Source organism: Triturus cristatus, chromosome 8 (assembly GCF_964204655.1).
Source record: "Triturus cristatus chromosome 8, aTriCri1.1, whole genome shotgun sequence".
NCBI classification, from domain to species: domain Eukaryota; kingdom Metazoa; phylum Chordata; class Amphibia; order Caudata; family Salamandridae; genus Triturus; species Triturus cristatus.
Genome location: NC_140591.1, coordinates 1,092,049,009 through 1,092,072,482, shown reverse-complemented (window position 1 = coordinate 1,092,072,482; position 23,474 = coordinate 1,092,049,009). Strand labels below are relative to the sequence as shown.

Genomic DNA, 23,474 nt, shown 5'->3' with positions numbered 1-23,474 from the left:
CTCCTTGACTTACATGCTGAGTTCTTAGATGAGCATTATATATGTGGTGTCTGGACTCAAGCTGTTGCATCTCTTAAGGTTTAGAGATGCTGCTGTGGCCAGGGTGTTTTAGATTTTTATAAAAGATTTGCTGGGTATGGGAACTGCTACACAGGATAGAATTGGTTATGTCAGCTTGATCCCAGGTTGGTTTCTTCAGCAGTAAAGCAACCACTGCAAATTTAAATTTCAAGAGCACCATTCCTGAGGTGAACAAGTAGTCAAATAAACCCTACAATCGGTACCAATTATAGGAACAATTTGCTGCATCTTTAGCAAATCAAGAATCATGAGGTAATTGGGTGCCTAGATGTTACCAATATAGCAAATGCTTCCTGAAATGCTGATCAGTGGGAGTAGACTTATATATTATGTCAATCAATAAAAGCTCTAATGGAATGGAAAAATCCCCTTTCTTGAAAACAGCTATAAATCTGGCCACCTTTCCAATAATGAAATATCCCGACATAAAACAGCTGAAGGTTCTCTTGCAGTTTTTCAACCAAATTAACAAAGGTAAATCATGGAATCCCTGGGTCCAATGTGCTTAATCTCCTCAATAAATAGATGTCTCTGTTTGGAGCTCAAGTATGGAACATTGATTCATTGGATCTGTTAACCTTTTTCTCATTTCTACGTGGTTAGCAAATTGCTAGCATGGGCCTTAGACATGAAGTATCAATGGGAGAATAAACAAAGCATGTAAGCAGTCTATTCCAATTTGAAGAAAGAAACATTTATCTTGTTTGCACCAGCATTTTTTATAGCATGCATGTTCTCTGGTGTTTCTGGGATTTTGCCCCTTCTTGGCTTTTATTAATTTATAGTTAATTGGCTTTACTGGTTTTTATATTACTTTTACTCACAACAATATCTCAATTTCAATATTAAATGCATCAAAATTTACTTTTTCATGGACACAAACTATGAAATTCTGACTAACGCTACACGTACATATAAATTTAAAGTCAAACAGTGGGTGTACTGAATTAACTACTGAATTAAATGATCCAATCCGTAATATAGAAGAGACTTACATTTTGTCTAAAAGCAAGCTGATAGATATTCCGAGCAAACATTGAGCTGGCTGACAATATTGAAGAATCAGCTGAAGACATCACAGCAGCAGAGACTGCGCCAAGTCCAAAGAAGGAAATGTAAGGAGGACATAGATACTGAAGCACAATGGGTAAAATCATGTCCGCTTCCTTTCTGGTCTTGGGGTCTGGATAACCGTACATCGTCTGGTTCCAGTCTGTGACATAAAACAAATGAAACAAATCTTATGATCACAGCATGTGATTTATATCAGAAAATACAACCGATTTGAGTAAGTATTGGCACAGTAGAATGTGTTAGAACATTCAATTCACAAAGCAGCAGAAGCACACCAGAGCATGTAACAATTTTCTCTTTTTTAATTCTTGTTCCCAAGGAACTTTACAGTCCTAAATTCCAAAGCAGGTCCAAATACATAAGTCAATGACTTTTTATCATTATAGGAACAAAGACAGTTAGGGCCTGATTACGAGTTTGGCAGACAGGGTTAGTCCGTCAATAACGTTCCTATGGAATTTGTATTACCCAACTCGTAATCAGGTCCTCAGTCCGTAAAAGAAAATCTTTATTGCTACAATTATTTCGATATACAGCCACCGCGTTTTGCCCTGAACTCAACAGGACTTCCTCAGGGCTATTCATAAACAGATCAAAGAAAATAAATATATTTGAATATATTGAAAAAAAACAGTCCTAGGCTCTATAGTTCCACATTGATATAATTTCCAATCACAAAAGGACACAAACTGTGTATATGCTCTATGAATAAATCTCTAAAGTGTACAAAAAAATGAATGAATGGAATGCTTGAATTAATCTCAGCCACTGGTAATTACTTGGGCCGCTTTTCAGTCCATCATAATTTTGCTCCAATGGATACAGTCCAGACCGAACTGCCATTCCAGGTCTTCCCTGAGCCAGAGTACAAGCAACCCAGGACTAGTTTCGCCCTAGTTAGGGCTCATCAGCCAGCTGTAGCTTGATTCCAACACTACAGTGTGTGCAGGACCCACTTCTGGGCATACCTGCCCCACTTAGTGTGACTCACTAAAGTATTCAAAAAAGTGATGGATGCAATGCTTCAATTAATCTCAACCACTGGTGTAACAGATGCATCCCAGTCCATCTTTATTTTGCACACCATGCCACCTCAGTTTGGGCTAAGCCGTATGCAAATCAGTCTCGACCCTGCTCCACTGGGAACAGTCGAGCCCAAACTTCCAGGCCAGATCTTACCTGAACCATGATGCAAGCAACCCCGGACCAGTTATGTCCTAGTTAGGGCTCATCAGCCAGGTATAGCTTGATTCAAGTGACACAGTTTGTACGGGACCCATGTCTGGGCATACTCATCCTACTATTATTGCTTTACATCTCAGAAAACAAAATCTAAAGCACACTTATTGGAAAATTAGCCGCATTTAATAGTCTATTACAACCAGCAAGTGCACATACGGCTAGTGCCATAAAGGCAATACCTTTCGGAGAAATGCTTCATATTCAGGGAAGTTGTAGTGAGGACGAGAATTGTCATGAGAACCTTGTATTATTATTTGACCAAATGATCCAAATGAATTACAAAAACTTAGATTTTGAGGAAGTCTAAAAAGAGAGATGAAGCTATCCCTAGAACGAGTCTTGTAAGGGGTGAAAAATAGAAGGAGAAGGGACAGGGTCAACAGCCTTTTATCACAACTAGGGCTCCCAGTTTTATGGTATTTATTTTTTTGCCATTTCCGTCTGTATTTATCCATATTTATTTTTGGGACATTTTATCTATATTTATCCATATTTATTTTTCCCACAAGTAAAAGACGTCGCTGCAGCTAGTATTTTTTCACATTTGTTTAAATTGACAATGCACACATACACTCGTTTATTATTGGTCAATACATTAATCTGAAAACTTTGCCATTCGCAGAATGTCCCAAATATAACTTATATGTTATGTTTTATCTACATGGCACAAATTCTGCCATTTTCTGCTACCATTCGATTTTAGACCTTCTCTGCTTTCGAGGATTTTATCGCAGACTGGCTTCTAGTGTTTGTCAGTTTTAGAAAGTTTTAGTCGATATATTGATTTTTTTTTTACGGTTATTACATGTCTTATAAATATGCTGGTTGTGGCTGTGAGTCAGGCGATACGCCTAAGATGGTTTTGATGGTGGTTTAGTCTGTAGGCGCTCTCTTATCCCCACAAACCAAGCCCTCCTCTGCACACCATTGTTGAATTTGCTCACTTTAAGCAGGCGGTGACCCATGGTGCTCCAAGGAAGTGCAGACATCCCTTGGACAGATAAAGACCTGTTAATAGCAGAATACTGACAGGTGAGGCCGGATGGCAGAGTCCGCTGCCCTTCTGAAGACGTGTCACCAAGTTACAACGTTTTCAGAACCTCTGGTATGACTTTCATCAAGGCTGGCATTTTTGTACTTAAAGGACAAGCTGGCTCACCTTCCTCCTGGGCTCAGTGTTAGTCAGTTAGGCATCTATTAACCCTTGTTGCTCCAGATTAGAGAGACACGCGTGGAGCACCATAGAAAGATGCCTGAATTTGATTTAATACAATGAATGGAACATACCAACAGAACTGACAGTGTTTTGGCACTCTAAGCCATGCCTGTTTCAAATATATATTTTTAGCAACATCAAAAGGAAGGAAGGAAGGCTGAGTTGGCCCTACAAGGATTCAAGCGTGTGACCTTAAAGTTAGACGGAAACTTCTGTTGCATTTCCTCAATCCATGGATGTATTTTATCTTATATTTCAGACCCCCCCTTTCTCCCCCACCCACATCGTGTGTGTGGGCCCGGGCTGAGACCACTTGCCCAGGCACACACCCTAACAGTTTTTGTGCTGCCAGCTGCACCCGAGTACTTCACAGGTCTTTAAAAGACCATTCACTTGTTAATGAGGCTTTGTTGTTTTTCACCCCTTCTTAGAGCCCCTGCATCTCCACTCTGCCTATGGCTGGAAGAATTACTCTGTGAGCAATCACCATACCATCCTGTTTAGCAACTCTCTGCTGGAGCACGGCAGTGCCGCAAAATGTGCTAGTATTTACCCGTTTTTAAATATAAATACAGACAAAGGAAAACTTGTTTTCGGTCTGTATTTATATGTAAAAATCAATTTAAACGGAAAACCGGGAGCCATAATCACAACATACACTAGATCTAGCAAAGAAGTGTACAGAATTCTCAAGAAACTTTGGGATATCCTATCTATTATACCAGGGTTAGAACACTATTAAAATATAAAGTCATGGGGCCAGATTATAAAAAAAGCACGCAACGCAGCACCCAAAGAGGCTGTGCTGCATTGCGTGACAGGAAGGGAGCAAGAGAGCGTCATATCTACAGAGATCCAGCTCTCTTCTCCCCTTTCCCTAGCGCCGGCACTGATATCAGCTGCCGTGCACCAGGCACTCACCTTAGCGTCATAGCCCTAGGGTGCTTGCCTTAGTCTAGCATAGGTTTTGTACAGGAAGGGTACCCTTCCTATACAAAAGACCATGCCTAGACAAGTTTCAACACTTTTCCCACTTTGTATGTTTGCTTCAAGGTGCAGCATGCATGCAAAGTCGTAAAACAAAGGAGAAATCAAAATATTTCTCATGTTAACGCCTCTTTTGAAGTGGCGTTCACTTTTAGCACTAAACCCTTTCTACAGTTGTTTGTAGGTAGGGTTTTGTGACAAAAGGCATGGGTGGCAGCGTGGAATGTCCATGTACCACCCATGTAACGCCCCCTTGGTGCTAAGTAACGCTAAGCAGTGCTTCCCGCTGCTTTCCATTACTTTCAGGGTACTTACCAGCTCAAAACAAATTTTGCACTGGAAAGTAAATTCGGAAAAAACATTTTGTGTTGGTTATCGTCACTTTTGTGACACTAACACAATGCAAAAAATGTGTCAATCTACCCCTCTGTGATGTAGTAAGTTCCCTTTGGTTCTCCCTTATTTTAGCCTGCACGTTGTAGGCTGCTTTGCACAGCCACACATAACATATTTATTTGTGTCACACATAACACATTTATTTTTGTGCCATGATATTATTTTAGAAATACGCTGTTCATGTTATTATGCAGTTCTTCCTCTTGGGATTCAGTCTGAAAATTTCGTACAAGGTCAAACAACTTACTGGCACATGCATCAACAATGCCATTTGCGATTCCTTATTAGCGAAAAATAAGGATTCGCTAATAAGAAATAGCAAAAGGCTATGCATGTAGAAATCGCTTACAAAATAGCGATTTCTAAACATTCCTTAATTGCGACTCGCAAATTGCGAGTCACAATTAAGGAATACCTCCCCATTTATTCCTATGGGTCTAGAGGCCCATAGGAATGAATGGGAAGACTTTCTCAATTTGCGATTCTCAATTAGAGAATCGCAAATTGCTCATGCAATTTCAAGGGTGTCAGGGTGTCAAAAGGACACCCTGTTGCACCCCTGAAATCTGCATATGAGTACATCTTGCACACACACATGCCCAGAGGGCATGTGTGTGTGTGAAATGGAACTTTGAAAAATGCACTTTAGTGCATTTTTCAAAGTTTTAGTAAATTACCATGAAGTTCAACTTCATGGTAATTTGCTCCCCCTATTAGCGAAATCGCTAATTATTTTTACTTTAATGCATTGCATTTAAGGAATCTCAATTTGAGATTCCTTAAATGCAATCGCAATTTAAGTAATCGCAATTTAGAGATTACTTAAATTGCGATTTTTGCATTTGGGATGATGCATCCCAAATGCAAAAATACCGGTCGCATTGGGGCAGATTCTGAGAATCTGCCCGTTTGCGACCGATTTTTGCTTTGATGCATGTGGGCCATAGTGCCCTGTTTTTCTGTCCTCTGTAAAACAACTGTATCTAAAATTTTAGACACAACACAGAGGCACAGCTGCTGTTTTCCAACACAGCACTTCTTCTCATATACACCAAGACTTGCCCTTTAGAAAACAGAGAAGAGGATTCTAGCAGAGGAAAAGGTCTTGGAACTAGCACCAAGGGTCTTGCTCAACCTGAGTTACGGACTACCTAACTGCAAATGCCAGGTATGGGGTCTGGTGCTAATCGCAGTAATCACTGCTATATCCCTGTGTTCACGTAGTGAGGGTAGGCTTAGACAGATATATCATTTACCATGGTAGGCCTTTTCATTGTATATAGTTTGCTCATAATGCTAATTACTCTGCACAGTTGTATATGTTTTCAAATCGCAGCACAGTTGCTTCAGAATAGAGCACAATAGTTTCAATAACTATTGCAAACTTTCCTTGTGTCTTTCTTTTATTATGGACATGCATGAGTAAGAGAACGAAAGGTGAGGATCTGTTTCTACGGTCTCCTGGGAACTAGAGAGTTGCGTTATAGGTTGCCAATTCACCTGTTACTCTGGAAAGGTTAGGATGGCAGGTTTGGCACTGTGAACTAGTCAGATTTAGGCCCATAGGTACGGATGTGGTATGGTGACTTGGCCCTCACATACATACTGACCTCATGTGATCCCAGGCAGAGTTCTGTTTCCAAACAAAATACCTGCAACTGCGACTTTGAGAAGAAAATATATGTTTCAAAAACTTGTTAGCCCCAGTTATATTCGACTGATTTGCAATTCCAAAAGAACATTGCTACAAAGATAGCCTTTAGGTTTCTACACACGTAAATTGGGTATGAACAAGGTGACATCTTTTACATTTACCACAGTCTGGGAACACAAGATCAGATACTTCATCAATTGCCATACCAGATCTACAGTATATGGCATTATTTGTGGCTGTAATAAGATCTAGGAAGGTAGTCCCAGTAGAGAGCTGAGATATCAGATCCTTGAACATGCAAGGGGATACAGAAATGGTGATACCACATATCCTGCTGTTGAGACAATGTGAGGCAAAATAGATTTGCCGCTCAATAAATGTGGAATATGATCTGAATATGGATCAGGAATTTCATTATTTTTTATGGAAAATGGATTGTTGCAAGTTACAAACGGTCTTTTTAAATGTCACTGTAATTTTTGGGACAAAATGTGAGCTTGGAATATTGTTCTGTGATTATGGATTTCCATACTGATCGAATAGCTTTCTAATGATGGTTGACAATTACGTTTTTACCTGAATGGAGCATAAGAGGGTGAGACCCTATTAAGGATCTGAAACCTTTGTCGTTTTGGCTGTAGGATTGTTGTTAGAAAGTCAGGATGGGAGGTGATTCAGTTACCTCCTCTCACTGGACTACCTTGATATGGTATACACTTGACTAACTAATCATTTAAAGATGGTGGTTACTCTGAACATTAATTCATAGGTTGTCTGCCATTACATTGCTGGTAGTTGGTTACGTTTTTTTATACTTGTTCATATTTGACAGGGCTGGAGATACAGTAGCATGACTTACCTTATGCCTCTAAGGAGATTGTAGGTGTAGGAGGCAGTATTTATCTCTAATGAGATGTAGAATTAGTATTTGGTTACTTTATCTAGACCATTGTAAAATAGCCAGTGTTTTTTACATTGTTAACATGCAGACAGATGTGGATGTGAATTTTAAGGTGAAATGTTTCTGGTTCATGAGGTATTATTAGCTGGGAAACGCAATATGGCCTTTAACCAGTACGCCATTAACACGCAACAATGTCCTATTACTACTGCTAGTGCAGGTATGTAAGCCTCTATGACCATGATAGGTCTCTCGAGTAGAATATCTTTGATGGCCTTTTTAAGAGAGCAATATTGAGAACTTCAGTTTTACTGTTGTACAGGTTGTGCTAGGCTCTAGCAAGAACTGGTGTTTCAATCAGCAATGTGAAAAACTCTACTAAGATGACCGCCACCAATAGAAGGTTGTGGATCAAAATATGTAGAAGTATTGTTTTCAGGTGTATGAGGTAGTAATAGTTGGGGGATCCAAGATTATGCTTAATCAGCACGCCATTATGACATGATGATGTCCTGCTATGACTGATATTGCAGGTAAGGAATGCGATACTTCCCAGAAAGGTTCCTAGAGTAGTCTATATTTGATGGCCTTTTTATTAGGGAGGTAATGTGAACTTTTGTTTTATCTATGCAACAGTTTGAGGGAGGCTTAAATAAGTCTGACATTGGATTGGCACTCTTATAGACTCAATTAAGATGGTCACCTCCAGAGGATGGGTGATGCTTACAGATGGTATCAGAATACTATGATTTTTATATGCATTATACTTTGTTTGATCTTTTCTATGATCCTTTATTACATTAGCATTCTATCAGCTGTTGGATAGATTTTCCTGATAGCCGTTGCTATGGGGATAATGTTAATCCCTGAAATTATTACACTGGTGTGATGCCTTTTTGTATGAGTTGGGGAACGCTTTGGATAAAGGGGAAATTTTGATTCTTGAATATGTTTTTATAACAATGGTTTGAGTTGAACGTATGATATTAATTAATGTGTAATCAAAGGTATATGTTGCCCATTTAAATATTTATTGTGTTAAGTTAGGTATGTTTTCTCTCCATCACTTTGAGATCCGGTGTGGAATCAAACTTCATTGGCTTTGGCTATAAAGAAGAGATCAGTGTTTACACATAAGCTGCACTGGGAGTCATGTAATACCTTTCCAAGATGCAGACAGCATATAATGCTATATTAAATACAAATTAATCAATTTATAAAATCTTTTCTTTGTATATAAGAGTATCTGTCATTGTGTATCATAATTTGTGAGTTCAAGCTGCTAATTTGATTTGATGTTTAATGCATCAGTTTTTGTTATTCTAAATCTTAGACAACAAAAGGCTATAGAACATATAGGTATTACATTTCAAAATGTGCTCACATTTTTCACAGGGGGCTATGTGATTGTCTAAGGACTCTTTCTATATATTTGGATACAAATAAAAGAGCCCTAATCTTTTGCAGTTTACACATGAGGTAAGCTCCTAAATATGGAGGACATCTAATGGGATGCCCAGCTTGAAGATATTTTGTATGGTGATGACTTATATATATATATATATTTTTTTTTTATTTTTTTTTCACAGAAAAAACCATAGGTTTCAGGGGTGTTATAGTTAGCTGTCCATTTCACTCGTACAAAACCATAGAAATTCCTCCGTTATAGTTAGTACTGCTAACTATAACTCGCACGCACGCAATGCACTGCTGATAATGTCACATATTGCATTATTCATGACATAGTCAGTGACATCATTGATGACATCTCAAATGACATCACTGATGACATCATCCAGTGAATGTGGTTTAGTTTGAAATTTAAATATGTATTATATATATACCAATCTGTATTGAAGATTGAGTGGATATATAACTGTCTGGATGGAGGATTTAGTAGCTGTCTGACTGTCTGTTTAAGTGAGTAATTAAAAGTGTCTCACTTAATACATGGATTAGTAACTAAACTATGTGAATGTGTGCATCAATGTCTCAGTTGTTGTATAACATGCTGCACCAGTTGGTCACTAACTACATGAGTGTGTATATTAGTTATTGATTAGTTGGGTGAGTATTTGTGTGGGACACTGAGTTTGTGTGTGGTTGGATGGGGTGTGTGTAACTCTATGTATAGATGTGTGAATGGTTGATTGACTAGGTGTATAGGTTTAAGAGTGCATGTGGAAACAGTTGTTTGGGTGACTGAGTGTATTTATTTGTGTGTTGATGAGCAAATATATTTTTTAGTTGTACATCTTCAACAAAGTAAAAAAATAAAAGGCATTGTATGTGAGAGTTGGTGTATATAAATAAGTATGTGTAAGAGTCAGTGATTGTGAGAGTAACTATATGAATGAGTGTATAATTGTAATAGTGATTTTTTAACATATTAACTATGAGTTACTATGTGTTTGAATAAATGAGGTGTTGTTGGATAATTGTGTAAGTGAGTAAATGTAAGTGTGATTAATTTTTTTCATGATTGAGTAGGATGACTGCATAACCGACTAAGATGACTGCTGATATGTCAATGTCTAAATATGTGTATAAGTGCATTTGATAGTGTTCTATTAATTAGTGACTGCATGTATAAATGATTCTGTTGTTGAATGGGTAGTTGTGTGTGTAGACTTAGGAATCAGTGAGTGGGTATGTAGTAACTGGTATAGGTTTTTAAATGGTTTCAAATATGGTACTCTGTATTTTACAGTGAGTGATGAAAGGTTATACTTATTGTCATGTGGATGATGTCATCAGTGATGTCATTTGAGATGTTATCAGTGATGTCATCAGTGATGTCACTGACCATGTCATGAATGATGCAATATGTGACATCATCAGCAGTGCATTGCGGGTGCGCGAGTTCTAGTTAGCAGAACTAACTATAATGGAGGAATTTCTATGGTTTTGTATGAGTGAAATGGCCAGTTAACTATAACACCCCTGAAACCTATGTTTTTTTCTGTAAATTTCTAAGGATTTTTAAATGCTAATTTCTAACTATAACGTCTCTGAAACCTTATGGTTTTTTCAGTGAATTTCATAGCTTTTTTAAATGCTAATTTCTAACTATAACGTCTCTGAAACCTGTTTTTTTTAGTGAATTTCAAAGGATTTTAAATGCGAATTTTTAAGTGTGATAGTAGTTATACCTATTGTTGTAGTGATTTTCTACAGTTTAACTGTTTATTTATAAATATTTTATTCATTCAATATCATTATATATTTTTCTGAAAATTGCAAAAACAAAATGTAAAAAAAATTCAAACTGAAATATTGATTCATTTTCTTGTTTTCATTTTTTATTTTAATATATTTATATTATTTTCTTTAAAAGAAAAATCGAATTTTTTTCCGGAGTCGCGCACTCAAAGAGAACACTTCACGGTGGGTGCGCGCATTCTAGCCTCCATTTTAGAAAAGTCGTGAAGGATCCGCGTACGGTGTGCGACGGCTGCGTGTTTTTCAGTTACATCATATACATTTAATATTATGTGATGTGTGCGATTGGTATGCGACCAGTCCGCGACTCCTGCTCCCATGCATTCTCGACACATGCGCATTACGGTACAAGATGCTTGCGCAGTTGCGGGTCCCGCGTGACGTCATACACGTGCTGGGGCGCGCTGGGTGCACGACTCCCGCAAAAAATATTTATGTTCCAAAATGATTTGTATGTGTCTTTAATATACATATTAGGCAAGAGATTATCTAAGATATTCATAAAAATAATATATTTGTACTTATAATAAACTTATATTATTTTTAAATATATTTTCGCGAAGTCGGGTGCGTGCATCGTGAGTGCAGAGAACCAGGTCAGCAGAGCTGCTGTAGAGCCAGGGAAACCAGGTCAGCAGAGCAGTTGTAGAGCTAGAGAAACAGGTCAGCAGAGCTGCTCTAGAGCCTAAGAAGCAGGTCAGCAGAGCTACTCTAGAACCACAGACCCCGGTCAGCAGAGCTGCTCTAGAGGCCAAGAACCAGGTCAACAGAGCTGCTGTAGAGCCAGAGAAACCAGGTCAGCAGTGCTGCTTTAGAGGGAGAGAACCAGGTCAGCAGAACTGCTTTAGAGCCAAAGAATCAGGTCAGCAGAGCTGCTCTAGAGCCAGAGAACCAGGTCAGCAGAGCTGCTTTAGAGCCATAGAACCAGGTCAGCAGAGATGCTCTAGAGGCAGAGAACCAGGTCAGCAGAACTGCTTTAGAGCCAGAGAAACAGGTCAGCAGAGCGCTTTAGAGGGAGAGAACCAGGTCAGCAGAGCTGCTTTAGAGCCAGAGAACCAGGTCAGCAGATCTGCTCTAGAGCCACAGACCAGGTCAGCAGAGCTGCTCTAGACCCAGAGAACCAGGTCAGCAGAGCTGCTTTAGAGCCATAGAACCAGGTCAGCAGAGCAGCTTTAGAGCCAGAGAACCAGGTCAGCAGAGCTGCTCTAGAGGCAGAGAACCAGGTCAGATTAGCTGCTTTAGAGGGAGAGAACCAGGTCAGTAGAGCTGCTTTAGAGTCAGAAAACCAGGTCAGCAGAGCTGCTCTAGAGCCAGAGAAACCAGGTCAGCAGAGCTGCTTTAGAGGAAGAGAACCAGGTCAGTAGAGCTGATTTAGAGGGACAGTACCAGGTCAGCAGAGCTGCTTTAGAGCCAGAGAACCAGGTCAGCAGAGCTTCTCTAGAGCCAGAGAACCAGGTCAGCAGAGCTGCTTTAGAGCCATAGAACCAGGTCAGCAGAGCTGCTTTAGAACCAGAGAACCAGGTCAGCAGAGCTGCTCTTGAGGCTAAGAACCGGGTCAGCAGAGCTGCTCTAGAGCCAGAGAACCAGGTCAGCAAATCTGCTGTAGAGCCAGAGAAACCAGGTCAGTAGAGCTGCTTTAGAGCGAGTGAACCAGGTAAGCAGAGCTGCTTTAGAGGGAGAGAACCAGGTCAGCAGAGCTGCTTTAGAGCCAGAGAACCAGGTCAGCAAAGCTGCTCTAGAGCCTAAGAACCGGGTCAGCAGAGCTGCTCTAGAGCCAGAGAACCAGGTCAGCAGAGCTGCTGTAGAGCCAGAGAAACCAGGTCAGTAGAGCTGCTTTAGAGCCATAGAACCAGGTCAGCAGAGCTGCTCTAGAGGCAGAGAACCAGGTCAGTAGAGCTGATTTAGAGGGACAGTACCAGGTCAGCAGAGCTGCTTTAGAGCCAGAGAACCAGGTCAGCAGAGCTTCTCTAGAGCCAGAGAACCAGGTCAGCAGAGCTGCTTTAGAGCCATAGAACCAGGTCAGCAGAGCTGCTTTAGAACCAGAGAACCAGGTCAGTAGAGCTGCTCTTGAGGCTAAGAACCGGGTCAGCAGAGCTGCTCCAGAGCCAGAGAACCAGGTCAGCAAATCTGCTGTAGAGCCAGAGAAACCAGGTCAGTAGAGCTGCTTTAGAGCGAGTGAACCAGGTCAGCAGAGCTGCTTTAGAGGGAGAGAACCAGGTCAGCAGAGCTGCTTTAGAGCCAGAGAACCAGGTCAGCAAAGCTGCTCTAGAGCCTAAGAACCGGGTCAGCAGAGCTGCTCTAGAGCCAGAGAACCAGGTCAGCAGAGCTGCTGTAGAGCCAGAGAAACCAGGTCAGTAGAGCTGCTTTAGAGCGAGAGAACCAGGTCAGCAGAGCTGCTTTAGAGGGAGAGAACCAGGTCAGCAGAACTGCTTCAGAGCCATAGAACCAGGTCAGCAGAGCTGCTTTAGAGCCAGAGAACCAGGTCAGCAGAGCTGTTGTAAAGACAGAGAACCAGGTCAGTAGAGCTGCTCTAGAGCCTAAGAACTAGGTCAGCAGAGCTGCTCTAGAGCCAGAGAATCAGGTCAGCAGAGCTGCTGTAGAGCCAGAGAAACCAGGTCTGCAGAGCTGTTTTAGAGGGAGAAAACCAGGCAAGCAGAGCTGCTTTAGAGCCAGAGATCCAGGCCAGCAGATCTGCTTTAGAGCCAGAGAACCAGGTCTGCAGAGCTGACTTAGAGCCAGAGACCAGGTCAGCAGAGCTGCTCTAGAGCCAAAGAACCAAGTCAGCAGAGCTGCTTTAGAGCCATCGAACCAGGTCAGCAGAGCTGCTTTAGAGCCAGAGAACCCGGTCAGCAGAGCTGCTCTAGAGCCTAAGAACCAGGTCAGCAGAGCTGCTCTAGAGCCAGAAAACCAGGTCAGCAGATTTGCTGTAGAGCTAGAGAAATAGGTCAGCAGAGCTGCTCTAGAGCCAGAGAACCATGTCAGCAGAACTGCTTTAAAACCATAGAACCGGGTCAGCAGAGCTGCTTTAGAGCCAGAGAACCAGGTCAGCAGAGCTGTTGTAGAGCCAGAGAACCAGATCAGCAGAGCTGCTCTGTAGCCTAAGAACTAGGTCAGCAGAGCTGCTCTAGAGCCAAAGAACTAGGTCAGCAGACCTCTTGTAGAGCCAGAGAAACCAGGTCAGCAGAACTGCTTTAGCGGGAGAGAACCAGGTCAGCAGAGCTGCTTTAGAGCCAGAGAACCAGGTCAGCAGATCTGCTTTAGAACCAGAGAACCAGGTCTGCAGAGCTGTTTTAGAGCCAGAGACCAGGTCAGCAGAGCTGTTCTAGAGCCAAAGAACCAAGTCAGCAGAGCTGCTTTAGAGCCATAGAAACAGGTCAGCATAGCTGCTTTAGAGCCATAGAACCAGGTCAGCAGAGCTGCTTTAGAGCCAGAGAACCAGGTCAGCAGAGCTGCTCTAGAGCCCAAGAACCAGGTCAGCAGAGGTGCTCTAGAGCCAGAGAACCAGGTCAGCAGATTTGCTGAAGAGCCAGAGAAATAGGTCAGCAGAGCTGCTCTAGAGCCAGAGAACCAGGTCAGCAGAGCTGTTGTAGAGCCAGAGAACCAGATCAGCAGAGCTGCTCTGTAGCCTAAGAACTAGGTCAGTAGAGCTGCTCTAGAGCCAGAGAACCAGGTCAGCAGACCTCCTGTAGAGCCAGAGAAACCAGGTCAGCAGAGCTGCTTTGAGGGAGAGAACCAGGTCAGCAGATCTGCTTTAGAGCCAGAGAACCAGGTCAGCAGAGCTGCTCTAGCTGACACTGACTGACTGACACTAACTGACTGACATTGACTGATTGGCACTGGCTGGCACTGGCTGACTGAAACTGACTGACTGACAATGACTGACACTGATTGACTGACACTGACTGACTGACACTGACTGACTGACTGACACTGACTGACACTGATTGACTGACACTGACTGACACTGATTGACTGACACTGACTGACTGACTGACACTGACTGACTGACTCTGACACTGACTGACGTACACTGACTGACTGACACTGACTGACTGATGCTGACTGACACTGACTGACTACTCTACTACTCACTCTCTACTACTCTCTCTCTACTGCTCACTCTCTACTACTCACTCTCTACTACTCTCTACTACTCACTCTCTACTACTCACTTCTCTCTACTACTCACTCTCTACTACTCACTCACTACTCACTCTCTACTACTCACTCTCTACTACTCTCTCTCTATTACTCACTCTCTACTACACTCTACTATTCAATCTCTACTACTCACTCTCTACTACTCTTTACTACTCACTCTACTACTCTCTACTACTCTCTACCATTCTCTCTCTACTATTCACTCTCTACTACTCACTCTTGACTACTCTCTACTACTCACTCTACTACTCTCTACTACTCTCTACTACTCACTTTCTACTACTCACTTTCTACTACTCACTCACTACTCACTCTCTACTACTCACTCTCTACTAATCTCTCTACTACTCACTCTTTACTACTCTACTACTCACTCTCTACTACTCACTACTACTCACTCTCTACTACTTACTCGCTACTACTCTCTACTACTCACTCTCTACTACTCTCTACTACTCTCTCTCTCTACTACTCTCTATACTACTCTCTACTATTCACTCACTACTACTCTACTACTCACTCTCTCCTACTCTCTACTACTCTCTCTCTACTACTCACTCTCTACTACTCACTCTACTACTCTCTACTACTCACTCTCCCCTACTCACTCTCTACTAACCGCTCTCTACTACTCTCTACTACTCACTCTCTACTACTTTACTACTCTCTACTACTCTCTATACTACACACTCTCTACTACTCACTCTCTACTATTCTACTACTCTCTCTACTACTCACTCTCTACTATTCTCTACTACTCATTCTACTACTCTCTACTGTTCTCTACCACTCACTCTCTACTACTCTCTCTCTACTACTCACTCTCTACTACTCACTCTACTACTTTCTACAATTCTCTCTCTACTACTCTCTCTCTCTACTACTCACTCTCTACTACTCTTTCTACTACTCTCGCTACTACTCTCTACTGCTCACTCTCCACTACTCACTTTCTCCACTACTTGCTCTGAACTACTCTCTACTACTCACTCTACTACTCACTCTCTAATACTCTACTACTCTCTCTTGCTCTCTCTACTTCTCACTCTCTACTACTCTCTCTACTACTCACTCTCTACTACTCTCTCTCTACTACACACTCTCTACTACTTGCTCTCTTCTATGCGCTCTCTACTACTCTCTAGTACTCACTCTACTACTCACTCACTACTACTCTCTACGACTCACTCTCTACTACTCCACTACTCTCTACGACTCTCTCTCTACTACTCACTCTCTACTACTCACTCTCTACTACTCTAGAGCCAGAGAACCAGGTCAGCAGAGCTGCTGTAGAGCCAGAGAAACCAGGTCAGTAGAGCTGCTTTAGAGCGAGAGAACCAGGTAAGCAGAGCTGCTTTAGAGCCAGAGAACCAGGTCAGCAAAGCTGCTCTAGAACCTAAGAACCGGGTCAGCAGAGCTGCTCTAGAGCCAGAGAACCAGGTCAGCAGAGCTGCTGTAGAGGCAGAGAAACCAGGTCAGTAGAGCTGCTTTAGAGCGAGAGAACCAGGTCAGCAGAGCTGCTTTAGAGGGAGGGAACCAGGTCAGCAGAACTGCTTTAGAGCCATAGAACCAGGTCAACAGAGCTGCTTTAGAGCCAGAGAACCAGGTCAGCAGAGCTGTTGTAAAGCCAGAGAACCAGGTCAGTAGAGCTGCTCTAGAGCCTGAGAACCAGGTCAGCAGAGCTGCTGTAGAGCCAGACAAACCAGGTCAGCAGATCTGTTTTAGAGGGAGAAAACTAGGCCAGCAGAGCTGCTTTAGAGCCAGAGAACCAGGCCAGCAGATCTGCTTTAGAGCCAGAGAACCAGGTCTGCAGAGCTGTTTTAGAGCCAGAGACCAGGTCAGCAGAGCTGCTCTAGAGCCAAAGAACCAAGTCAGCAGAGCTGCTTTAGAGCCATAGAACCAGGTCAGCAGAGCTGCTTTAGAGCCAGAGAACCAGGTCAGCAGAGCTGCTCTAGAGCCTAAGAACCAGGTCAGCAGAGCTGCTCTAGAGCCAGAGAACCAGGTCAGCAGAGTTGCCGTAGAGATAGAGAAACCAGGTCAGTAGAGCTGCTTTAGAGGGAAAGAACCAGGTCAGCAGAGCTGCTCTAGAGCCAGAGAACCATGTCAGAAGAACTGCTTTAGAGCCATAGAACCGGGTCAGCAGAGCTGTTGTAGAGCCAGAGAACCAGATCAGCAGAGCTGCTCTGTAGCCTAAGAACTAGGTCAGTAGAGCTGCTCTAAAGCCAGAGAACCAGGTCAGCAGACCTCCTGTAGAGCCAGAGAAACCAGGTCAGCAGAGCTGCTTTGAGGGAGAGAACCAGGTCAGCAGATCAGCTTTAGAGCCAGAGAACCAGGTCAGCAGAGCTGCTTTAGAGCCATAGAACCAGGTCAGCAGAGCTTCTTTAGAGCCATAGAACCAGGTCAGCAGAGCTGCTTTAGAGCCAGAGAACCAGGTCAGCAGAGCTGCTCTAGAGCCCAAGAACCAGGTCAGCAGAGGTGCTCTAGAGCCAGAGAACCAGGTCAGCAGATTTGCTGAAGAGCCAGAGAAATAGGTCAGCAGAGCTGCTCTAGAGCCAGAGAACGAGGGCAGCAGAGCTGTTGTAGAGCCAGAGAACCAGATCAGCAGAGCTGCTCTGTAGCCTAAGAACTAGGTCAGTAGAGCTGCTCTAGAGCCAGAGAACCAGGTCAGCAGACCTCCTGTAGAGCCATAGAAACCAGGTCAGCAGAGCTGCTTTGAGGGAGAGAACCAGGTCAGCAGATCTGCTTTAGAGCCAGAGAACCAGGTCAGCAGAGCTGCTCTAGCTGACACTGACTGACTGACACTAACTGACTGACATTGACTGATTGGCACTGGCTGACACTGATTGACTGACACTGACAGACACTGACACTGACTGACACTGATTGACTGAAACTGACTGACTGACTGACAATGACTGACACTGATTGACTGACACTGACTGACTAACACTGACTGACTGACTGACACTGATTGACTGACACTGACTGACACTGATTGACTGACACTGACTGACTGACACTGACTGACTGACTCTGACACTGACTGACTGACACTGACACTGACTGACTGACACTGACAGCCTGATGCTGACTGACACTGACTGACTACTCTCTACTACTCTACTACTCACTCTCTACTACTCTCTACTACTCACTCTCTACTACTCTCTACTACTCGCTCTCTACTACTTACTTCTCTCTACTACTCACTTCTCTCTACTACTCACTCTCTACTACTCACTCATTGCTTACTCTCTACTACTCACTCTCTACTACTCTCTCTCTACTACTCTCTACTATTCACTCTCTACTACTCACTCTCTACTACTCTCTACTACTCACTCTACTACTCTCTACTACTCTCTACCACTCACTCTCTACTATTCACTCTCTACTACTCACTCTCGACTATTCTAGACTACTCACTCTACTACTCTCTACTACTCTCTACTACTCACTTTCTACTACTCACTTTCTACTACTCACTCACTACTCACTCTCTACTACTCACTCTCTACTAATCTCTCTACTACTCAATCTCTACTACTCTACTACTCTCTACTACTCACTCTCTACTACTCACTACTACTCACTCTCTACTACTTTCTCGCTACTACTCTCTACTACTCACTCTCATCTACTCTCTCTCTACTACTCTCTATACTACTCTCTACTATTCACTCTCTACTACTCACTCTCTACTACTCTCTACTACTCACTCTACTACTCTCTACTACTCTCTACCACTCACACTCTTCTACTCTGCTACTCACTCTCTACTACTCTCTACTACTCTCTCTCTCTACTACTCACTCTCTACTACTCACTCTACTACTCTCTACTATTCACTCTCCCCTACTCACTCTCTACTAATCACTCTCTACTACACTCTACTACTCACTCTCTACTACTTTACTACTCTCTACTACTCTCTATACTACACACTCTCTACTACTCACTCTCTACTATTCTACTACTCTCTACTACGCTCTCTACTACTCACTCTCTACTATTCTCTACTACTCACTCTACTACTCTCTACTGTTCTCTACCACTCACTCTCTACTACTCTACTACTCACTCTCTACTACTCGCTCTCTACTACTCACTCTCTACTACTCACTCTACTACTCTATACTATTCTCTCTCTACTACTCTCTCTCTCTACTACTCACTCTCTACTACTCTCTACTACTCACTCTCCGCTACTCTTTCTACTACTCTCTCTACTACTCTCTACTGCTCACTCTCCACTACTCACTCTCTACTACTGGCTCTGAACTACTCTCTACTACTCACTCTACTTCTCACTCTCTACTACTTTCTCTACTACTCACTCTCTACTACTCTCTCTCTACTACACACTCTCTACTACTTGCTCTCTTCTACGTGCTCTCTACTCTCTAGTACTCACTCTACTACTCACTCTCTACTACTCTCTACTACTCACTCTCTACTACTCCACTACTCTCCACTACTCTCTCTCTACTACTCACTCTCTACTACTCACTCTCTACTACTCTCTACTACTCACTCTCTAATACTCACTCTGTATTACTCTCTACTACTCTACTACTCACTCTCTACGACTCACTCTCTACTACTCTCTACTACTCACCCTCTACTTCTCTCTACTACTCATTCTCTACTACTCTCTCTCTACTACTCTTTACTACTCACTCTCTACTACTCACTCTACTACTCACTCTACTACTCAATCTCTACTACTCACTCTCTACTACTCTACTACTCACTCTCTACTACTCTCTCTCTACTACTCTCTACTACTCACTCTACTACTCACTCTCTACTACTCACTAATACTCTCTCTGCTACTCACTCTCTACTACTCTCTACTACTCGCTCTCTACTACTCACTCTCTACTATTCTCTACTACTCACTCTCTGCTACTCTCTACTACTCTCTACTACTCACTCTACTACTCTCTACTACTCTCTACTACTCACTCTCTATTACTCACTCTCTAATACTAACTCTCTACTACTCGCTACTACTCACTCTCTACTACTCACTCTCTACTACTCACTCCACTACTCTCTACTACTCACTCTCTGCTACTCTCTCTACTACTCTCTACTACTCACTCTCTATTCTCTATTACTCAATCTCTACTCTCTACCTCTCTACCTCTCTCTACCTCTCTCTCTACTACTCTCTACCTCTCTACCTCTCTACCTCTACCTCTCTACCTCTACCTCTCTACCTCTACACCTCTACCTCTACACCTCTACCGCTCTATCTCTCTCTCTCTCTCTACACGCACACATATGCACATATATATGCATGTGTAAATATATACATATATTACCTACTGGCAGTCGCCAGTAGGTAGTTATAGTTAGGACCCTCTTACCATAGGAAATCCGCAACATTCTATTTTGAATAACTTTGGTGCCGGTCGACGAATCCTCGCGAAATTTTCAAAATAGGTGGGGCGTTGAGCTCCGCTCCTACCCTGAAAGTCTCGGGGGGATTCGTCAAGCGGGGGCTGAGATAAAAGGGGGGTCCCAAAACGCGTTTTTCCCATGCATTTTTCCATAGGACCTTTAGACAGAGCTACAGCCCGAACGGCTGAACAGAATTAAATGAAATTTGGCAGAGAGGTAGTCCTCAGGTCAAGGAAGTGCCTTTTGTAGGTTTGGTGTAAATCTGTTCAGTAGATTCTGAGAAAATAGCCTTTAAATCAATATATATATCTGAGCCAGCTTACGGTGCGCTTACGGTGCGCTTACCGTACGCGTACGGTGACGTGCGCGAGCGCGATTCTGATTGGCTCTTAGATCTTAGTAAACATTCGAATCGGTCGAAACCAGGAAGCGGCGGCCGCCATTTTCTCTTTCGGACTCTGGGGGGGGATGAAAAACAAAGATAATAAACATGGAAAGGGACAGTTTAGAAAGCTCCCAACCACCTAGGCTTGGTATCTGATTCACCAAAGAACCCCCAAGGCCAAAAATTCATATTATTATTTTTTACCAAAAATCGCCGATTACGCTTACCGTACGCGTACGGTAAAATTAAAAAAAAAAAAAAAAAATCCAAATTCTCCCCACCCCGTCTGCAAATGGTGCCCAATGGGCACCATTTGTGCATGGCATATATTTACTGTAAACTAAATATAAATGTTTATCTTTCACAATGAAGCGCATAATATGTCCTCCACGTGCGCACGGTGCGCGAAGCGCATCGAGCGTACATGGCCCAACCACGGCACTAACTGCGTAAAGTGGGCGCGCGGTGCGCGAAGCGCACCGCGTGCTCACTGTGCACGCACGGTGGGCGAAGCGCACCGTGCGCGCACGGAACAAACTGCGTTAAGTGGGCGTGCACGCCACGAATGGCGTAAAGTAACTTAGCATTTAAAAAACCGTACAAATTCACTGAAAAAACCATAGGTTTCACACACGTTATAGTTAGGAATTAGCATTTAAAAAACCTTGCAAATTCAGTGAAAAAACCATAGGTTTCACACAAGTTATAGTTAGCTGTACATTTCACTCGTAAAAAACCAATGAAATTCCCCCGTTCTAGTTAGTGCAGGCAACTATAACTCACGTGACCGCAATCCTCTGCTGATGACATATGTGTCTTTATGAAAAAAAAATATTTGTAATATATGTATAGCTAAAATTTAATGGAAGAAGACATGGGCAAATAAGTGTCTAAATACAGTATTAGCATCAGCAGAGGATTGCGGTCACGTGAGTTATAGTTGCCTGCACTAACTAGAACGGGGGAATTTCATTGGTTTTTTACGAGTGAAATGTACAGCTAACTATAACTTGTGTGAAACCTATGGTTTTTTCACTGAATATATATATATATACATATATAAACATATATATAATCTGCATATCTATATAAATACAGATATAAATGCATGCATACATATACATATATGCATACATATGCATGTTATGTACCTGAAAGTTTGAACAACACTAATACAAGCAAAGCTAAAAAGCCACCTAATTACAAACAGAATTGCTTTAACTTAAACGAGGGCGAGACCTATTGCATTTTCAATGCATGTTTACTTTGGTTCCATCAAGAAGGCATTCAGATGTGTCACACATTTGCCATAAATTCTGAATGGTAGCACTCTAGTTGCTCATTAGTTCACTGTAGTAAAGCTACTGCTCACCAGGGAAGTCTGCTGCTGGTATTCAAAGTGAATGTTTCAGTCTGCATGTCAGAATTTTTTTAATGAAATAGAAGAGGATTTGAGAAGTCAAAATGTGCCCTAATTTTTCTTTCTGTAGCACTAATCATAATTTCTATGGCAAAATGAACCCCCTCATTTTGTTCCTTTGCAAATTAAATGTTTTAAGTGGTACCACTTTATTCCAATCAAGATGGCTTCAGGTGTGCCATACCTCTGTCATAAGTAAGACTGTTAGCGCTCTAGTTGTTCTTTAGAACATTGGGACATTCTGTCATTGGGCTATACTTGGGCTACACCTGGGTGATCTTTGTGCTACATTTGGGCTCTTTTGTCTCTGGTGGCCATCTTGGGAGACTTATTTGTTATGAAGTTTCTAATTTCCTCATTTACTACAGTCTCCTCAGTAGGAAATACTTTCAGGTTTTTAACTTTGATTCCATCAAGAAGGCATTCAGATGTGTCACACATTTGCCATAAATTCGGAATGTTAGCACTCTAGTTGCTTATTAGATCACTGTAGTAAAGCTACTGCTCACCAGGGAAGTCTGCTGCTGGTATTGAAAGTGCATGTTTCAGTCTGCATGCCAGAATTTTTTAATGAAATAGAAGAGGATTTGAGAAGTCACTCAAAATGTGCCCTAATTTTTCTTTTTTCAGCACTAATCGTAATTTTATGGCAAAATGAACCCCCTCATTGTGTTCCTTTTAAATTAAACTACTCACTCTCTACTACTCACTCGCTACTACTCTCTACTACTCACTCTCTACTCTCTACTCTCTATTACTCACTCTGTACTCTCTACCTCTCTACCTCTCTCTACCTCTCTCTCTACTACTCTCTACCTCTCTACCTCTCTACCTCTACCTCTCTACCTCTACCTCTCTACCTCTCTACCTCTACACCTCTACCTCTACACCTCTACCTCTCTATCTCTCTCTCTCTCTACACGCACACATATGCACATATATATGCATGTGTAAATATATACATATATATACATATATAAACATCGAACCAGTTCCTTTGACAGGAAAAATCCACACGCACTCCCTGGTGTGATTATCCATTCGTTTTAATCAATTTCATAACAAGGCATGGCACATCAAGCAGGTTAACCCAACGCGTTTCAGTCTTCTCAGACCTTGTTCACGGGTAACGGACATTTTTTTCTTTACCTTTTTGTATATGTCTTAGTCACATGATATTACATCATATCCTGCTTTGCATTGTGGGCCTTGTAGTGCACATAATTCTGTTACGATTGATTAACTAAAAGTCGTTTTCTTAAGTGTTTTTGCAACTTTGTATCACAATATGATAGTTTTTGGGGAAACTTTGGTCAGCCGGAA

The 23,474-nt window shown here is 42.2% G+C and overlaps 1 protein-coding gene across 3 annotated transcripts in view; it reads right to left on the bottom strand.

Moving 5' to 3' along the window:
- SLC5A7 (solute carrier family 5 member 7) overlaps positions 1-23,474 on the bottom strand; it is a 356,953-nt gene that overhangs the window by 8,959 nt on the left and 324,520 nt on the right. For all 3 annotated transcript variants that reach the window (XM_085622621.1, XM_085622622.1, XM_085622623.1), the window contains one exon: positions 1,077-1,294. In XM_085622621.1, coding sequence (XP_085478747.1) covers positions 1,077-1,294 — 218 coding nt within the window. The remainder of the gene's footprint in view (positions 1-1,076; positions 1,295-23,474) is intronic.